Source organism: Papaver somniferum, chromosome 10, assembly GCF_003573695.1.
Source record: "Papaver somniferum cultivar HN1 chromosome 10, ASM357369v1, whole genome shotgun sequence".
NCBI lineage: Eukaryota > Viridiplantae > Streptophyta > Magnoliopsida > Ranunculales > Papaveraceae > Papaver > Papaver somniferum.
Window position 1 is genome coordinate 145,870,228 of NC_039367.1, and position 19,382 is coordinate 145,889,609.

General features: G+C 36.6%; 3 protein-coding genes across 5 annotated transcripts; all 3 read right to left on the reverse strand.

The window, feature by feature from the left end:
* Positions 1 to 1,092: 1,092 nt before the first annotated feature.
* Positions 1,093 to 5,655, reverse strand: LOC113316943 (F-box protein At3g07870-like). Of its 2 annotated transcripts, XM_026565104.1 has the most exons (3): positions 4,365 to 5,655; positions 2,620 to 2,704; positions 1,093 to 1,377 (listed from the first exon to the last, which is right to left on the reverse strand). In XM_026565104.1, the coding sequence occupies exon 1, from the start codon at positions 5,545 to 5,547 to the stop codon at positions 4,720 to 4,722; it is 828 nt and encodes a 275-aa protein (XP_026420889.1). In that variant the 5' UTR covers positions 5,548 to 5,655; the 3' UTR covers positions 1,093 to 1,377; positions 2,620 to 2,704; positions 4,365 to 4,719. The 2 variants fall into 2 exon arrangements, with proteins under 2 accessions (XP_026420889.1, XP_026420890.1); XM_026565105.1 differs by lacking the exon at positions 2,620 to 2,704.
* Positions 5,656 to 6,929: 1,274 nt separating this feature from the next.
* On the reverse strand, positions 6,930 to 8,748 carry LOC113317422. The gene is made up of 2 exons (XM_026565543.1): positions 7,495 to 8,748; positions 6,930 to 7,356 (listed from the first exon to the last, which is right to left on the reverse strand). The coding sequence occupies exons 1-2, from the start codon at positions 7,646 to 7,648 to the stop codon at positions 7,049 to 7,051; spliced, it is 462 nt and encodes a 153-aa protein (XP_026421328.1). The 5' UTR covers positions 7,649 to 8,748; the 3' UTR covers positions 6,930 to 7,048.
* A 4,450-nt stretch (positions 8,749 to 13,198) lies between these two features.
* Positions 13,199 to 18,864, reverse strand: LOC113319256 (F-box protein At3g07870-like). Of its 2 annotated transcripts, XR_003345274.1 has the most exons (4): positions 17,538 to 18,864; positions 15,776 to 15,966; positions 15,380 to 15,603; positions 13,199 to 13,391 (listed from the first exon to the last, which is right to left on the reverse strand). XR_003345274.1 is itself a non-coding variant. In XM_026567523.1 (2 exons), the coding sequence occupies exon 1, from the start codon at positions 18,737 to 18,739 to the stop codon at positions 17,978 to 17,980; it is 762 nt and encodes a 253-aa protein (XP_026423308.1). In that variant the 5' UTR covers positions 18,740 to 18,864; the 3' UTR covers positions 15,666 to 15,966; positions 17,538 to 17,977. The 2 variants fall into 2 exon arrangements, 1 of the variants encoding a protein (XP_026423308.1); XM_026567523.1 differs by lacking the exons at positions 13,199 to 13,391; positions 15,380 to 15,603 and having other exon boundaries at positions 15,666 to 15,966.
* Positions 18,865 to 19,382: the final 518 nt, after the last annotated feature.

Below are 19,382 nucleotides of genomic sequence, written 5' to 3' on the forward strand. Positions count from 1 at the left end.
ACGGAAAATACTCGGGAAGTAACCGAAATTCCGGCCGAGATTGGACAAAATGAACCGGAATTCCGGCCGAGGTCATACACAGGGAGAAAGAAAAAAAGTTGTTAGAGTTAACAGGTAAAAGACGATCTTTCACTCTTAACGCCACCTTTTTATCTCTTCTGGTTCATTTGTTTGCCGTCTTGGACTCAATAGGTAACCCAACCACCGACTAAACCAACAGCAACACCATCTTATCATCATTTTATGGGGACTCTGTCAGTCATTCATCGACACCGTTACCTACATACACGCAATATCACGTAACTTCTGCGACTAGAGATTCTCTAACTTTCTCTTGTATATATGTACATGTTCTACTAGTATATCCTTGAACAATCAAAAGGTGTTGATGATGAAAAGCAACCATACTTTTTAATTAGAAGGCCATTACTCAAGTAAATTATACTCCAGTTCATATGCATACAGCAACAACAGGTATCTGAAAACATTGAGAACTTTTTTGGGACCATGGTTTAACAATATATATAAAAGTTGGAACCGAGATTACACCGAGATTTGGAAACGAAATCTCCCCGAAACAACGTTGTACCAGTGTCTCGCTCGGGACCGAGACAAACCGGAATCCGAGATCGACTACATTGCGTCAAACTTCCCATCCTGCACGTTGCATAAAAATCATAAACTCATATATTCCCGGTCCAGAACTCATCTTATCCAAGCTGGAGTACAACTTATCTTCCTTGTTCGCTGGAATCAACGTGTAAATTATTCACTTAACTCAAAATCAACATAAAGTATTCCCGCACAGTCACGTGAAAGCATCTTATTTAGCTAACCTTATTGACTCCCTGAAAGCTGCAGTCACTCATAACTTATTGTTAGTTCATCGGTTTTAAGCTTAGCTGATCTAGTTATTAATGCCACTTACAAATCTAAAACATTGAACACCAGTCTAGTTTTGTGTTAGGGATGGCACAACCATAAACATTTTTAATTTTCGCTCTCAATGACACAGACTCATCATTCCCAATCTTGATCTAGCTGGTCAAACAACCTTGACCGGGGTTTTTTCTCCACATTTCCGTAGGTAAGGAAGGGATCAAGTTGGAAGCCTCGTAGATAGACATCAAATACATCTAATGAATTCAACTTGTAATTCTTGGGGACACTTGACATATAAAACATGGTCTTGTAAGATTGGATCAGAGTCCTAGTTACAATAGTTCATTGATCGATTCTTTGTCTCTGCAACATACAAAAGACGGCTTGTTCCTCTTCTTAATGCCAGACACGCGACCCTGGGCTTCTGTAATTACTAATTACCAATTTTGCAAGTGATCTATTCTTCAAATTATTTCTGGAGTAGTTGTCAGCAACCTGCAAATAGAAGAAGATCATAGATGTAAGGCTTTAAGGTTCATAAATTGAAACTGAAACAAAAGCAATATTATGGAGTAGTATCCTCATACATCACATTTATTTGATGAGAAGGGAGTAAATTGAACAAAAGCAGTCAAGTCTTAAACAAAAGTATGAACAAGAGCAACGTAAAGCAAACATCAGCTAGAAGACACCCGCAGCCTTTCAAAAACTACCGCCTGCAGGCATATAGGCCTCCCAGGTCATTTAGGACATGAAAACAGCAAACAATAACAAATAATGCCGCTATCTACACCTAGATACAAATAAGGGGTATCCAATGCGAGGGTGGATAGAAGATGGTGGTCTTCAGTGCAATGATGAGCATAATCGAGGACTTACACTTCCTATTTTTAGCAAGGAAAGGATTTCAGAAATTTAAAGGTTAAAGTCTCAGCAGCTATAGAGTGACAACAATTAGTAAATCACACATAAGGCACCACACAAAAAACACATAGAAACAAGGGAAGAATGTTAACAAATAGCTGAAACTTGGACAACGGGGGAAATAGGTGAATTCAACACTAGGTTGAGTATACAATCTAGAGGTACTACAAGTGCTTTGTTATAGGAACGACTAAATGTAAGCTTCCATATGTTTAATAAACAATTCAACCAACAAAACTGCAAGATCAAAACAACAAAAACCAACGACATATCCAAACCAAATAGTTCAAACTTCAAAGAGGAAATGTATACATGTTGATAACTGATTACAAAGAAGTATTTGGCATTTTGGCTAAACTCAGAAGCCTAGCACAACTGTGCATGCAAATAATTTTTCCTACATTTACTTATCCAAACTGTTTGCATATGCAAATATTCCGTCCTTCTCCAAAGAGCATCACCCCCTTTGCATACAATGACAAGTTTCTTCCTTCTGGTGTTTGTTATTATTATAGCATTCACTAGGACTTTACCATGGGGTGTCATGAGATTAACAAATCATGATTACTAAAATGCATACAGCCAGGCGCCTACGGGAGACACCCTAGGCGACACTACCAGTTCTGACAACTGACAACTGATAAACAACAAATCATTAACAAATTCATCTGGATTAAGTTGGCTATGAGTCCTAGTTACAGAAGTTCCTTACTAGTCTCTTTGCCTTATGCAACAGAAATAACAGAAGACTGCATGTTACTCTTCTTAACACCAAACTTGGCGACACTAAGAAATAAAAACAAATTCAGCAACCTGCAAATTGACGATGAAGATAGACGCAAGGAACGCCACAATAAATAAGAAGAAATATGGGAAGAATGCTGGCAAATTCAGCAACCTGCAAAAAAAAAAAAATATAATATCATCCATTAACATATAGCGAGGGAAGTATTCGAGACATACAAAAGTGATCACAAGTAGCAAATCAGCACACATAACAAACACCACAATAAATAAGAAGAAATATGGGAAGAATGCTGGCAAATAACTGAACATGGAAAATGGAGAAAAAGGTGCATCCACCACAAAATTTGAAACCATGTTTACTATAAGTGCATTATTATAGAGATGACCGAATGACTTAGGGCCATATTAACGTTGAACTGAGCAGTCCAGTAACAAAAGTGCAACATGATCAACAACATATCCAGAACACGTTGTTCAAACTTCAAAGAGGGAATGTAACTAATTGATTACAAAGAAGTACTTGGTTAAACTCAGTAGCCTAGCATAATTGGAACCAAATAGATTCTACAGTACAACTATGGATGCTACTTTTCTGAAGAAAAAAAAATCCTGCATCTACTCATCCGACTCTGTTTGCATAAGCGAATTGAGTTCACTGAAGTCTGAACCAAATCCTCCAGTGCATTTAGTTCAATGAAACAAAAACATGTAAAAGCAACAAAAACACATACATTTTTATCTTACGGTGTGAGTTAGACATTTGGCCCAACTCAACTCAACTCGGTGAAAGCTACCAAAGTGGCTATTACAAAAGGATGTGAGAACAATCATTGAAGTTGGAATACTAGGTCTCACTTGAGCTATTATTGGTCCTGCATTGAATGTGAATAGCCTAGAGGCCTGAAGCCATGGTGTCTCATTTCGAGTTAAGGTTACTAGAATCATTTGAACAACACTATTACAGAACATAAAATGTTCACGAGAAAAAAGATGCCCGTCAGAATAATCATAACCATACAAAGCACAAATAAGCTCAAACAAGTAAACATATAATCTTGGTGAACCATTAAAGAAGTTGTCGAATGTTAGATTCTCAAATCATAGCATATGAAATAATAAAAGCATGGATAAATATGTGAAGATCCAGTAAATAGGTGTGGGTGAACTCATCCACTCAAGACAGATAGCCGAATTACTTTTTTCCATAGTAGTTCTGGCATAGATCCTTATATAGGCAGAGTGGATGTACATTGCCGTCAATGCCGAAAAGTAAATCTAAGATTAACAGATATATTCAGTGCAGTAGTAGACTAACCAAACATGTTTGTGAACTAAGCTTATCTCCAACAATCTGCCTTTCTCCAAAGGGCATCACCCCCTATTTATACAGTGACAAGGTTCTGCCTGCTAGTGTTTGTTATTCTGTTCTTATGTCATTCACTTACGAATAAGGATAAAATGATTTTCAATTCAAACAGCCGTTTTCGTAGACGATAATTTGTATTCTACCCATCAAATTCAACAACTTAAAATCATGCACTAATCTCGTAATGACAGCATTTTAAGAAGTGATGCTAAGAAGTAGGAACCAAATACTATATATCTAAGAACCACAGAGAAATCTATCAGTTTGCATGATTTTTCCTGCATATACTTCCACATTATTTTTCAGACGAAATATTTGTAACTAACACAGCAGTTTAGATTAATTAAAAGCTAACAGTAATTCAAATTGGCAATTGAGTTATGTTCAGAAAAGACTCGTTCTTATATAATTTTTGTAAGAGCTAAAAAATCAAAATGATACATACCGGTTAATATTCATTCAGAGATCTTTTTCTTCCTTCTTTTCCATTGAAGAATGATCACTGCTTTCTTGTTCCCCACCAGATCTTGCTCTTTCATTTGAATCCATTAGTTTCGTATTTTCTTTCCCTAATGCTTTCAATGACACTAAGGTGTTCTTGTGAAGGACTCCAAAATTAAAATCATTTCCAACGTTCACAAGCATTCGGGAAGATGAAGCTTTTGGAGCATACCGATAAACATTTTTCTCACGATGAGCGTAACATAGAAGCCCACTAGTCTTTGTAAAGGTGATTAGTTTTCCATTGATATTACTAAACTCTTTACTCCAAATCACATCAGGATTATTTTTATGCTTCTTTAAAACCCATATGTCAGACATTTGAGCATTGTGATGACAAGCACATAAAACCCCCTTAAAGCCCGTAGTTCAACACCACCAACAGTATGAGGTAGTGATGGAAGTTCTCGAAACTCCTCATCAGCCAAATCAAAGGCAACAACGGTTCCTTTGAAGTTGTCCACCCAATGAATAGCTCCATTCGCAAAGACACCACGTGGAGAAAAACATATCACATCATAGTCCATTTTTCTACCATTTCTCCATTCAAAGCCACTGCCAAGAGTATATACCTGAATAATTCCATAATTTGGGTCTCCCCTGTCATTACAGATTCTAACAGCTTTGTACTCATTGGTTGAAGGACTGCAACCAAATCCACTTAGAAAGCCTTTTCGTTTAACTATTGGAAGCACAATATACTCCCTGGTGATTGGATTACAGATGTAAGCAGGTTGTGGATAAAGCTTCTCATGGTCATGGAATGCATAGAAACAGATTAAACCATTACATGAGTGAAGGATATCATATTTTTCAAATGGAGGTCTTACATTGATCCTTGTTGTTCTAGTAAAACGATTTAAATGCTCATCATACTCAGTATAGTAAAACGGTTCTAATTCTTCTTCACCAGACCATGTTGTATACAAAATCAAACTCAAATTACCTGAAGAATCATCAGAATCAAGTTCATTGAGACGATCCAAGTGCCTTTGTGAGAAGGATGGATGTTGAACAACATTTCTCCACGCTTTAGAAACCAATTTGCGCTCGAGAATCGTTTCGGCTGGTACACGAGATAAAAATTCTAATGTAATTTCGAATGGCAGCATATCAAAATTTCCCATTTTGTTAAGGAGAAGCGATTTGCAGAGTAACCCTAATTTAGGGTTTCAAGGAGAGAATGCGATTCGCAGAGTAACCCTAATTTAAAAGAACAAATGAAATGATTCTTCTTTTAGTTCCTAGGGCTTAAAATTGCTTTTGTAAATCGGATTTCGATACGGGTCGCATCTTATAGATGCAAGGCCCATAACCGTATTACAATGGCATCGATGACCTTGCGCATGGATCAGCCCAGCAAGAGCTTTGGAAATCACAACATCTAGTCATCCAAAGAGACAACGAAGCAACAATCAAGTTTCTACAAGCCAGAGAATCATCCATCCAGTGGCAAAGTATAGCAATCTTAGAAGAATTTAGTAAGACAACTAGTATCTTTTTTGGGTTTTTAATATGCTAACATGAAAGCAAACAAAGTTGTACACTTATTGGCAAAAAGAGAAAAAAAGGAAGCTACTCAAGCTTTTTGGTTATCTGATGCACCTTTATTTTTAATTCCTACCATAGCTTTCGGCACAGTCATAGCTCATGAATTTGGTAATTTAAAATATGAACCTTGTACCAGTTTTAGATGGAGTTAATCTGACAGATTCAGTTATCGGAAGAACAACTCAACCAGAGCTAGTTTCTAATGAGACTGAATCGGAAGATTAGCTAAGTTTCCTTTCAGCAGTCTATCTTATTTAAAAAAAAAAAAAAAAATCTGGTTTTGTATCTTAACTGCCTTGTTCCCTTTCGATCATTCTTGCCATTTGGTTTCTGTAAGAGTAACTTTTGTGGTGGAAGAATTCAATCTTCCAAGTTATATGCCACATCACCATTGAGAACGGATCATCGATCGAAGCGCAAAAACTTCCAAAAAATAGTAATAAGAATAGCGTTCGGTGGTAAATGGATCGACGTTTTTGAATTGTTTGTCCATTTAAATTAGTAACACTAGTCCTCGTTATTTGGTAGGCAAAAGTAAAACAAAAAGCTTTTTCTTGGGTACGTGTATGTGAGTGGTTCCCACCTCCTTCAAATAAGGACTAAATTTAACAAGAATTTTTCTCAGACGGAGAATTTCAAACAAATCAAAATCGATAAAGCCAATTTTAACGGATCCCACCTCTAACCCGCAAGATTGGTAGGAGACAATTTTTGTGTGTGTCGGTTTTGTTGGTGCTTTGGAATTATCGGTTCATCAAGCATTTTTGCGAAAAGACAGTTTTTCTCAGACGGAGAATTTCAAATAAATCAAAAACCGAAATAAATAGCTTTAATTGGTGGGATCCGTCCTACCCCAACCCCAAGAATGGTAGGGCCATTTTTTTCGTGTCGGTGTATGTGAGTGGTTAAAAACATATTCAGTTGAAAGGTTCAAAGCATGTTATTTTTAATCTATTAGTCAACAAAGGGGAGCCCAAATATTTATCATCCAGAGGTATGGTATTTACTCCTATGATGTGTTTCACTCTGTTCTTCATTTCCTCATATTCAAACATATCTTAGGAGCCCAAACATATCTCAGGACTTTGGATCTTTTATCCTGCCGATTATGTTCTTGACACGCCAAGGTTGTTGATAATGTTTGAATCTGAGACAGTCGATGATGATAAGAGAGTCGCCTTCAATTATAACATCTTTAAAACCTCTGTTGACAGCCAATTCCACCGCAAGTAAAGTACCCTGTGCTTTAGCTTCTACTGCAGTCATATAGTTGAGTTCTTTGATCTGACAACCTTGGATTGTAGCTTTGTAATCTCTAGCAATAACACCGCAACCATGACCCCTGTCACCAGCAGCTCCATCGAAGTTCACTTTTATAGTATTCTCTATAAGATTTTCCCATTTATTAACTTGTGAGCCAAGAATGTCTTCCACAATGGGATAGATAGTATTCTCATATGGACAACTCTCTAAGTTATACCAGTATAAAGCTTCTCTAATGACTGCACAGATGGAGAAATTACCTTTGTCGAATGTGATGTTATTTCTAGTCTTCCATATAGTCCAGAATAAGCAAGCTCCCATCTTTAGAGTGTTGTAGTTTCCTCCTTCAGTAAGCCATTCATTGGTGTAGCTTTGAATGGTATTATCATGTTCTGGATTGATTCTCAAACTCATTGGAGAAGCAAACAATACATCCTGGATGGCCTGACATTGTATGAACAAATGCTCAATAGTCTCAATAGCCCTATGGCATAATATGCATTCCACATTGACACATGTATATGTCTTCCAATATTACCAGCAACTGCAAGTCCGTTCTTCAACATTCTCCATAAGAATAAGTGAAGTTTAGGAGGAATAGTCTTGACTTTCCATAATTTTTTCCAAATAATGATATTGTTCTGAGAAGTAGACGGCTGTCTGTTTTCTAAGGTCTTCAGGAAGGACTTGGTAGTGAAGGTACCAGCAGGATGGTGAGTCCAGATCATCTTGTACTTAGATTCAGATTCAGTTGCAGCAGGTATATGTATCTCCATAATATTTTGGACATCTGACTGGTTGAAGAGCTGTTGCAGCTTGTTTTCATTCCAGCTTTTGTTTTCCTGATTAATTAGATCTTTAACCTTCTTCAACTTAGGGTGAGCATCATTGATTACTTCAGGGATTTTGTTCATCAGATCAGGTACCCCAAGGGTCAGTTTTTATGTAAATATCTTCACCATTAAAAACATATCAGCAGCAACCCTTTTTCATTTCTTCTCTACACTCCAGCATTGCACTCCAAGTGGATGAACACCTTTTTGGTTTCTTCACTTCCCAGAAGCTACAGCCTTTTAAATACTTTGCCTCCATCATCTGAGTCCATAGACAATCTTTGTCATTTAGTAACTTCCATATCAGCTTCGCTATTGCTCTACTCAGATTTTGTAGAGGTCTTATACCCATGCCACCTCTTTCTTTTGCAATTTCCATATGTTCCCAGTTTATGAAATGCATTCTTCTATCTTCTTTACTGTGTCCCCACCTGAAGTTCCTGATAGTTCTTGTTAGCTTCTTTAGAGTCTTCTTAGGGATTAGGGATGTCACCATGTAGTATGGAGGTATTAGCCCAAGCTTAGTCTTAATGAGAATTGTTCTCCTAGCATGTGTCAGGTAAATTTTCTTCCAGCCAGCCATCTTGCTATTGAATTTGTCTTCCAAGAAATCAAAGGAAGTGTGTTTATAATCAGATTTAAGAAGATGGTGACCTAAGTACTTATCAAAATTCTCCTTTTGTTTTGACGCCCAGCTGATTCGCAATATCCTTCTTTCTGTTGGTGGAGACATCTTTACTGAAAAGAACGGCAGACTTCTGCATGTTTGCACTTTGTCCAGACCAAGCCGCATAGATTTTCAATACATCCATAAGAGTATTCACAGTTTTATGCTCAAGAGTGCGAAACAACAAAAGATCATCAACAAACATCAGGTGGGAAACCGCAGGGGCATATTTAGTTATTTTTAACCATTATACAAATCTCTAGTTTCCATAGTTCTAATGGGCCAAGACATACCTTGGGAGCATATAATGAATAAGTATGGGGATAGAGGACAACCTTGCCTCAGTCCCCTTTCACTAGTGAAGAATCCTTCAGCTTGCCCATTAACTACCACAAAGAAAGTGGTTGTGGATACATATTTCATAATCAACTCATGTGTATTACCCACAATTCCAAAGGCTCTAAGACAACGGCTTAAGAGTCTCCTGCTAATTTTATTATAAGCCTTACTAATGTCAGTTTTCAGGGCAAAGGAACATATAGCTGCCTTACTAACATCGTAGTACTACTTAGTTATCTTTCTTGTTCCCTCAAATCAAATCAAAGTATAAATTATTTATTTAACTCACAATCAACATAAATTATTCTCGTACAACACGTGAAAGCATCCAATTCGGCTAAACTTATGGACTCTCTCAAAACTACAGTCACTTTTTAAGTTTTTATGCATTTGAGATTGGCACCTTAGCGAAACCATCAAGGAATCACTTAAAGTGAGTGTAAGTTTTAGAGAAATGAATCAAGGAAGTGAGAAGAGTTGGAAATCAACTCATTTAGAACTAGAGAGAAAGATAACAGATAGGAAATCAGGGTCAGGAATGGATGGTACACCAAATATAGGTGGGTATGGTGGGAAGTTTACATGTCTAGGGATGGCAAAACCATACACATTTTGGTTTTTCGCTCTCAATGACGGACTCATCAATCCAAATCTTGATTTAGCTGGTCAAACAACGTTGACTGGGTTTTTTCCTCCACATTTCGATCAAATTGGAGAAAAGATAGAACCAATACATGATATATCTGATGAATTCAACACATGATTTTGTAATTCTTGGGGACACTTAACATATATATATAACGTGGCCGTTAAGAAGGGTATGATCTTGTAAGATTGGATCAGAGTCCTGGTTACAAAAGTTCATTACTCAACTCTTTGTCTTTGCAACATACAGAAAACTGCTTGTTTCTCTTCTAACGCCAGCCACACAGGCCTTGGGGATTCTGTAATTACTAATTACCAAATTTGCAAGTGATGTATTCTTCAAGTTACTTCTGGAGTAGTTATCAGAAACCTGCAAATTGATGACGATAGTCGATTCTTTATGTCTAACGACTGTTATAACATTATAGAAGAATGTTTCAATGATTGAAATGTAGAGTTGAGAATATGTAACCATTTATGGATGTGAGCATTTAGTGTGTTCACACATTTGTGTATAAATCCATGTGCCGGAAACCAAGTGCGTGCATATGTGTGCATGCGGCATTGGTTAAGGAGACAGGTTGGGTATGCGTACCCGTACGCATACTGGCGGAAGTTCACGTCCATGAAATTTTGCTGGGTTTGAAGTTTACGAACTCAAAAACCAGTCACCTTAGATAACGTGTACTCGTACGCGTATTGGCGGAACTTTTTCACCCGAAAAAGTCTGCTGAGTTTGGAAACTAAAACCAACTCAAAATCTGGTAGCTATGGTACGCATACCCGTACACGTACCCAAGCTGGTTATTTCTCAAATCGGTAGTTCATGGACTTAAAACAATAAATTATAAGAAATGCAATCTTTGCAAACCGTGGGTATATTGTTCATGAATTGATTCAAATGAACCAAACCGATTTTGTTTCAATTGTGTCTATGTATAAAGACCTAAGCAATTGAACAACTCCTGAACTAGTTCTTATGAGTCATTTGAACTAGTTATGAGAAAGATGAATACAGTTGATATGAAAGCACTCATATGGCTAACCATTGGTCAACCATTTGTGAACCAACCAATGTACACGTTTAGGTACGGTTACCCAAACCTAAATGAATATATTTCATTTGTGTGTGACAAGCTAAGTTCCGATCTAACGGTTGAAAGATATTAGCTTGGATAAATCAGGTTTTTCATCTAACGGTGAATATTGAATGCTTTGTTACCAAGGTAACTTGGTTTGCAAACCCTGATTTGAAAACTATCTAAGGAGACGTCTAGCAATTGTGCAAAACTAATCCCCACACCTCCTGTGTGATACTAGTTGATTTGCTAGAGTCTGTTCTCCTTTAATCGTAGGTTTCTTCTCGAGACCCTGTCGATTAACGACTGAAAGACTTCATTAAGATTGTGAAGCCAGACGAAACTACTTCTCTTGTAGTTGAGCGATCTGATCTTGCCATTTTCTATTGTACGAGTTCAATTGGAATAATTGACTTGAGATTATATCTCCCAATAGGGCAAGATAAAAAGAAATCACAAACATCTTCGTCTCATCGTTTGTGATTCCGCAATATCTAGTTTCGCTACCATACAATTTAGATTATTGTGAGGTGATTGATAATACTAGGTTGTTCTTCGGGAATATAAGTCTGGTTTATAAATTGGTTCTTGTTCACCTTGATTTTTATCAAAAGACATAACAAAACTTTTAGGTTTATCTGTGGGAGACAAATTTATCAATCTTTGTAGACTTTTCTGTGTGATACAGATTTGTTTATTAAAGTATTCGACTTTGGGTCGTAGCAACTCTTGGTTGTGGGTGAGATCAGCTAAGGGAATCAAGTGTGTAGTATCCTGCTGGGATCAGAGACGTAAGGAGCGCAACTGTACCTTGAATCAGTGTGAGATTGATTAGGGTTCAACTACAGTCCAGACCGAAGTTAGTTTGTAGTAATACAGTGTGGCGTTCAATCTGGACTAGGTCCCGGGGTTTTTCTGCACTTGCGGTTTCCTCGTTAACAAAACTTCTGGTGTCTGTGTTATTTCTATTCCGCATTATGTTTTGTTATATAATTGAAATATCACAGGTTGTGCGTTGTATCGATCAATAGTGAAATCCAACCTTTGGTTGTTGATTGGAACTTGATTGATCCTTGGACATTGGTCTTTGGTACCGTCCAAGTTTATCTCTCTTGTATTTAATCGAGACTCGCAGATTGCTTGAGTAAGATTTAAATCAAGAGATAGAGATATAAGAACTCTTTGATATACTTTTCTATTGATCGAGTCTAACTGTCTAGTTGATTCTCATAAAAGTATATTGGAGGTTGTCCATACAGATTGCTAATCAAAATATTGGTTGAGGTTGTTAGACCCCCGCCTTTTCAAACATCTCCATCGAAAATGTTTTACACCAAGCGGGTTGTATCCCGTGGGTTATCTCGACAGAGAGCGGGGTCACTAGGGTGCGATCTACACAAATTCCGTCCATAATAAACCATTGAATTGGGAAGGGTCCTACCTTACTCTTTTTGTTGGGATAACCTGCGGGATGTGTAGCAGTTCCGTATGTCCATAACCGAACCACTAAACAAATTATTGAAGTCAGTGGCGGAGTCAGAAACTCTACTAAGGAGAAGCAAAATATTTTTTAGGGGTGCAAGATAACAAAAATAGGCTTAGGGTTCCAAAATCTCAGAAAATTAAGACAAATTTAGGGTTGAGATCCGGTTTAGCCGGGTGTGCAACTGCACATCGTTGCTTTTAACTGCCTTCGCCACTGATTTCAGTTAATGTTAGAATTTTAGGAAATGAAGCAAGGAAGTGAGAAGAATGGTAACCAAGGTCGGGAATAGATGGTACACCAGGAATTGGTTTTGATGAGGAAGTTCCACAAGATAACTAGTTAGTTCTTAATTACATATCATAATTCTAAAATGATCTGATGTAGTATTTATATTGTCTTAATGCGTTCTTTACTGAATTTTATGTTATTAGGGGAGTTTGGTATTACTATGAGTTTTAGAGAAGTGCTATTATGTTGTGATGTGGTGTGTGTTGATGTGAAAATAAAGCGACATGACGTGTGACAACTCTAATTTAAAAAGTAATGTGAAATTAACAAACTCTAAATTATGTTTGGTAAACTGGTATTTTAAAGAGTTGGTAATGTAGTTAATGACGACAATAGACATATTCTAAAAATTAGCTTTAAATACACTGTAATTACAATAAATTATATTTTAAATTTTAATTTAAATTTTAAAATTAGTGATACCTATTTTGTTTGTTTTATAATTATTTTTATTATTTAATAAATAATTTTACAATTATGTTTGCTTTAATAAAGATATTATTATAATTATTATTTATTATTTTAGCAGTATTTTAGGGTAAAATTTGCCTTCTTAGTAATAAAATGATTAAATTACTTGTATCCATAACGTCTGCCTATTCAGCTTTTAGCTAGTGTTGAGGCTCTAAGCATGCCTAAAATGACTTTGACAAAAATTTACCAAACAAAATGTTTGGTAAAATTTGGATATAATTTTGTTACAAAGTGCTTTTAACCGAAAAACAATCCTAAAGTGGGACTATAATCAGATTAGGTGTAATCTTGAATCAAGATTAGGTGTAATCTTAAATCAAGATCTAAAATATTTTAGCAGCCATACCTTTTATGTGGCAAGTGTGGGAGACAAATTTATCTATCTTTGTAGACTTTTCTGTGTGATACAGATTTGTTTATTAAAGTATTCGACTTTGGGTCGTAGCAACTCTTGGTTGTGGGTGAGATCATCTAAGGGAATCAAGTGTGTAGTATCCTGCTGGGATCAGAGACGTAAGGAGCGCAACTGTACCTTGAATCAGTGTGAGATTGATTAGGGTTCAACTACATTCCAGACCGAAGTTAGTTTGTAGTAATATAGTGTGGCGTTCAATCTGGACTAGGTCCCGGGGTTTTTCTGCACTTGCGGTTTCCTCGTTAACAAAACTTCTGGTGTCTGTGTAATTCTATTCCGCATTATATTTTGTTATATAATTGAAATATCACAGGTTGTGCGTTGTATCGATCAATAGTGAAATCCAACCTTTGGTTGTTGATTGGAAATTGATTGATCCTTGGACATTGGTCTTTGGTACCGTCCAAGTTTATCTCTCTTGTATTTAATCGAGACTCGCAGATTGCTTGAGTAAGATTTAAATCAAGAGATAGAGATATAAGAACTCTTTGATATACTTTTCTATTGATCGAGTCTAACTGTCTAGTTGATTCTCATAAAAGTATATTGGAGGTTGTCCATACAGATTGCTAATCGAAATATTGGGTGAGGTTGTTAGACCCCCGCCTTTTCAAACATCTCCATCGAAAATGTTTTACACCAAGCGGGTTGTATCCCGTGGGTTATCTCGACAGAGAGCGGGGTCACTAGGGTGCGATCTACACAAATTCCGTCCATAATAAACCATTGAATTGGGAAGGGTCCTACCTTACTCTTTTTGTTGGGATAACCTGCGGGATGTGTAGCAGTTCCGTATGTCCATAACCGAACCACTAAACAAATTATTGAAGTCAGTGGCGGAGTCAGAAACTCTACTAAGGAGAAGCAAAATATTTTTTAGGGGTGCAAGATAACAAAAATAGGCTTAGGGTTCCAAAATCTCAGAAAATTAAGACAAATTTAGGGTTGAGATCTGGTTTAGCCGGGTGTGCAACTGCACATCGTTGCTTTTAACTGCCTTCGCCACTGATTTCAGTTAATGTTAGAATTTTAGGAAATGAAGCAAGGAAGTGAGAAGAATGGTAACCAAGGTCGGGAATAGATGGTACACCAGGAATTGGTTTTGATGAGGAAGTTCCACAAGATAACTAGTTAGTTCTTAATTACATATCATAATTCTAAAATGATCTGATGTAGTATTTATATTGTCTTAATGCGTTCTTTACTGAATTTTATGTTATTAGGGTAGTTCGGTATTACTATGAGTTTTAGAGAAGTGCTATTATGTTGTGATGTGGTGTGTGTTGATGTGAAAATAAAGCGACATGACGTGTGACAACTCTAATTTAAAAAGTAATGTGAAATTAACAAACTCTAAATTATGTTTGGTAAACTGGTATTTTAAAGAGTTGGTAATGTAGTTAATGACGACAATAGACATATTCTAAAAATTAGCTTTAAATACACTGTAATTACAATAAATTATATTTTAAATTTTAATTTAAATTTTAAAATTAGTGATACCTATTTTGTTTGTTTTGTAATTATTTTTATTATTTAATAAATAATTTTACAATTATGTTTGCTTTAATAAAGATATTATTATAATTATTATTTATTATTTTAGCAGTATTTTAGGGTAAAATTTGCCTTCTTAGTAATAAAATGATTAGTTTAAAATATAGAATCGAATTACTTGTGTCCATAACGTCTGCCTATTCAGCTTTTAGCTAGTGTTGAGGCTCTAAGCATGCCTAAAATGACTTTGACAAAAATTTACCAAACAAAATGTTTGGTAAAATTTGGATATAATTTTGTTACAAAGTGCTTTTAACCGAAAAAACAATCCTAAAGTGGGACTATAATCAGATTAGGTGTAATCTTGAATCAAGATTAGGTGTAATCTTAAATCAAGATCTAAAATATTTTAGCAGCCATACCTTTTATGTGGCAAGTGGGGGGATGACCACAGACACCCCCCCCTACACTGCTACACATCTTATATTTCATCTCAGTGACAGACTCACTCCATATCCTGACCAGAGTTTAAGAAGGGCTTGGTCTTGCAAGATTGGCCCAGAGTCCTAGTTACAGAAGTTCATTACTTTTCTCACTCCTCACCTGTGAGTTTGTATTTCTTTTCTTTTTTTCCCCATCTGTAAGCCTGTAACATTCAACCTCATTTAAATTAACCATGAAAAATTGCACAATGCTAACTGGTCAACACACAAAGCAAGTCAAGACTTAAATTTTCAAGCCAAAATCCCAACACTGGAAGAGTATAAGCAAAACCAAGTTTTAAATTAAGAGGAAAAATAAAAAGATAAAATGTTAACCTTGAGACATCATGATACCCCTCTCGACTGGGCGACACTGCCCGTTTTTAATTCCGATTGTTTACTTGTTTGCAACAAATCATTAACGATTTCATCCAGATTAAATTGGCTGCGAGACCTAGTTGTTTCTCCATTACTTTTCTCTTACACCAGACATGCCGACCCTAAGAAGTAAATACCAACTCTGCAACCTGCAAAATTGACAAAGATGATAGACGCAAGGCATTAAGCTCCGGAATTGAAATTGAAACAAAAGCAATATTAACATTTAGCTAGGGAAGTATTCAAGACATACATAAGTGATAACAAATAGTGAATCAACACACATAACACACCACAGAATAAACACAGAGAAACATGGGAAGAATATTGGGATATAATTGAAACTTGGACAAGGAGAAAATGGTGCATTCAGCATAACATTTAAAACAATATGTCGATTATAAATATAGAGGTAGTACAAGTACATTATCATAGAAATGACTGAACGCTATATTGTTACATAATAAGGTCGAACAGACCAATCCTCTGACACAAGTGCAAGATCATAAACAACAAAGCCAACAACATTTTGGAAACAATGAGGGAATGTATATAATTGATTACAGAGAAGTACTTGGATAAACTTAGTAGCCTAGCATATTTTGGAACCAAATATTCTACAATACAAATATGGATGCTGCTGTTTGGAAAAAAATCCTGGATCTACTCATCCAGTTCTGTTTGCATAAGCGAAGTTTGCACTAAATCCTCCAATGCGTTTTGTTCACGGATACAAAATGCGTTCTGTTCACGGATACAAAAACATGTAAAAGTAACATAAACACATATGGTGTGAGTTAAGAATGCTTGGCCCAACAAGGGTTATAAATGGGCAAGACTCAACTGGGTGACAACTACCAAAGTGGTGTGCAAGGTACTTATGAGACTCAAAAGGAAGTGGAGACAATCATTGACATTGGAATGCTAGGTCCCGTTTGAGCTGCTATTGGTCCTGCATTGGATATGAATAGCCTAGAGACCTGAAGTATAGAGTCATGCAAGGCAGGTCATGGAGTCTTATGAGTTTTCAGGTTAATGGATTATTTGAACAACACTATTGCAAAAAATAAGCTTGTCAGAATAATCACGACCACACGAAGCACAAATAAGCCTAAAGCAGTACACATACAATCTGATGAATTATTAAAGAAATTGTTGAATGTTAGATTCTCATATTGCAGCATATAAATTGATAAAAGCATGGAAATAAATATGTGAAGATTCAATAAGTATGGGTGAACTTGTCCAATCAAAAGAGATAGCCAAAGAACTCCCTGACAAAGTAATTCTATCATAGATCCTTATGCAGGCAGAGTGTGAGGTACCTAGCCTTGAATACCAAAAAAGCTAACCTAAGACCAACAGCTAAACTCAGCAGTAGTATAGAAATCAAACATGTTAACGGAATACGCTTATCTCCAAGAATCTACTGTCTTTCTCAAAAGAGCATCACCCCCTTCTGCCTACTAGTGTTTGTTATTCTTATCTTATGTCATTCACTTATGCTAACAAGTAGGAACCATTGAGAAACCAGTCAGTTTGCATGTTTTTTCTTCATATACGTCAATATTATTTTCTTAAACAAGATAGCTGTAACTAGCATCGCAATTTATCTCAATTAAAAGCTAACAGTAAAACAAATTGTCAATTAAGTTAAGTTCAGAAAAGATTCATTGTTCTCCAATTCCTGTAAGAGCTAAAAGATCAGAATGGAACATACCAGTTTATATATTCATTATTAAGAGATCTTTTTCTTTCTTCTGTTCCGTTGGCTAATGGTTGCTGCTTCTTGTTCCCTAGGGCCCCAGCTATATCTTGCTCTTTCACCTGAATTCAATAGTTTCGTATTTTCTTCTTCCAATGGTTTCAGTGACACTAAGGTGTTCTTGTGAGGGACTCCAACAGTAAACTTCTTATCGGAATTCACAAGCATTCTGGAAGAAGAAGCTTTTGGAGCATACCTATACACATTTTTATCACGAAGATCATAGCTTAAAACCCCGCCACTCTTTGTAAAGCTGATTGGCCTGCCATAGCAATTACTAAACTCGTTACGCCAAATCTCATGAAGATTACTTTCGTTCCTCTTTAAAACCCATAAGTCAAAAGGCTCGGAACCTTCGGAATCAGGATAGTGATAAGATACACATACAAAATTGCTCACAACATGTACTCCAAACATAGCATCTGGCCACCAAGGTGGCAATGGAAGTTCTCTAAACTTTTCATCGACCAAATCGAAGGCAACAATGGTATCTTTGTGGCCCATCCAATGAATAGCTCCATTTGCAGACACACCAAGTTGAACAAAACATATGAGATCGTAGTCCATCTTTCTACCATTTCTCCATCCAATGAACTGCCAAGAGTGTATAACTGAACAATTCCATAATTTGGGTCTCCCTTGTCTCTACTGATTCTAACAACCTTGTACTCATTGGTTGAAGGACTGTAACCAAATCCAGCCAAGAAGTCTTTTCCTTCAAATTTTGGAATCACAGTATACTCTCTTGTGATGGGATTACAGATATAAGCCGGTTGCATATTGTGACAATTTCCAAGGTATGCACTGAAACAAACTAAACCATTACATGAATTAAGGATATCATAATACTCAAATGGAGGTGTTACATTGATCCTTGTTGTTCTAGTAAAACGGTTTAAATTCTCATCGTACTCGGTATAATAAAACGGTTCTTTACCTAATAACCATTTCGTATAGAATATCAAACTCAAATTACCCGAATCATGAGCAGCATCAGGATCATTGAGATGATTCAGGTGCATCTGTGGGAAGGATGGACGTTGAAGCAGATTTCTCCATGATTTTGATACCGATTTGCACTCAATAACAGATTCAGCTGGTGCGCGGGAGAAGATTTCTAACATGATCTCTTTTGGGAGCATATTGAAGTTCCCCATTGAAATTGTTGCCGACGAGAAGCGATCTCAGAGATTTAATTGCAGAAGAAACTGTAAATCGAAGTATGAAAAGAACTAGGGTTTCGAGGTCGAGCAGGAGCAGACTTATCGAGAAATGAAATGGTTCTTCTTGGTTCCGAGTGGTATAAGAAACAGAATTGCCCTACACCAAATTAGGGGCTATTACTAGTGGTCAACCCCTAGCTCTCGGCAAGGCAAAGCTTCCTCTACACAGTTCCCCATCTCTGATAGTAGTGCTAGTGTACCCTCTGCTACGCTGAACATGGTTTCGGTTTTCCGTTGGAACCGGACCAAACCAGACTAATTAGAAAGAAATCAAACCGAACCATTTCTTAATGGATTGGTTACGGTGTAGAAAGTGGAAAACCGATAGTGTTGGTTTTGGTTTGGTTTGACCTCTAAAACCGAACCAAAAATCATTGGAAAACCGATTAATTTTTAAACTTAATTTCTACCGTTGATTTACAAGTATTAGATTCTACCCATTGATTTAGAGGATAAATAGAAACCTTAAATCTAATATTTCATTATGATACTCTCCCTCTTTCTCTTTCTCCTTCTCTCAGTCGCCTCTCTTCTCCACCCCCAACTACAGCCGCTGCTACTCGACTTTTTTCTTCCC

What these genes read in the sequence shown, in the direction of transcription:
- LOC113316943 (XM_026565105.1), bottom strand. Translation starts at nt 5,547, where the DNA reads ATGGGAAATTTTGATATGCTGCCATTCGAAATTACATTAGAATTTTTA.
- LOC113317422 (XM_026565543.1), bottom strand. Translation starts at nt 7,648, where the DNA reads ATGAGTTTGAGAATCAATCCAGAACATGATAATACCATTCAAAGCTAC. An exon ending in TAACATCACATTCGACAAAG is followed by an intron (nt 7,357 to 7,494) that starts GTAATTTCTCCA and finishes AAAATCTTATAG; the next exon opens with AGAATACTATAAAAGTGAAC.
- LOC113319256 (XM_026567523.1), bottom strand. Translation starts at nt 18,739, where the DNA reads ATGGGGAACTTCAATATGCTCCCAAAAGAGATCATGTTAGAAATCTTC.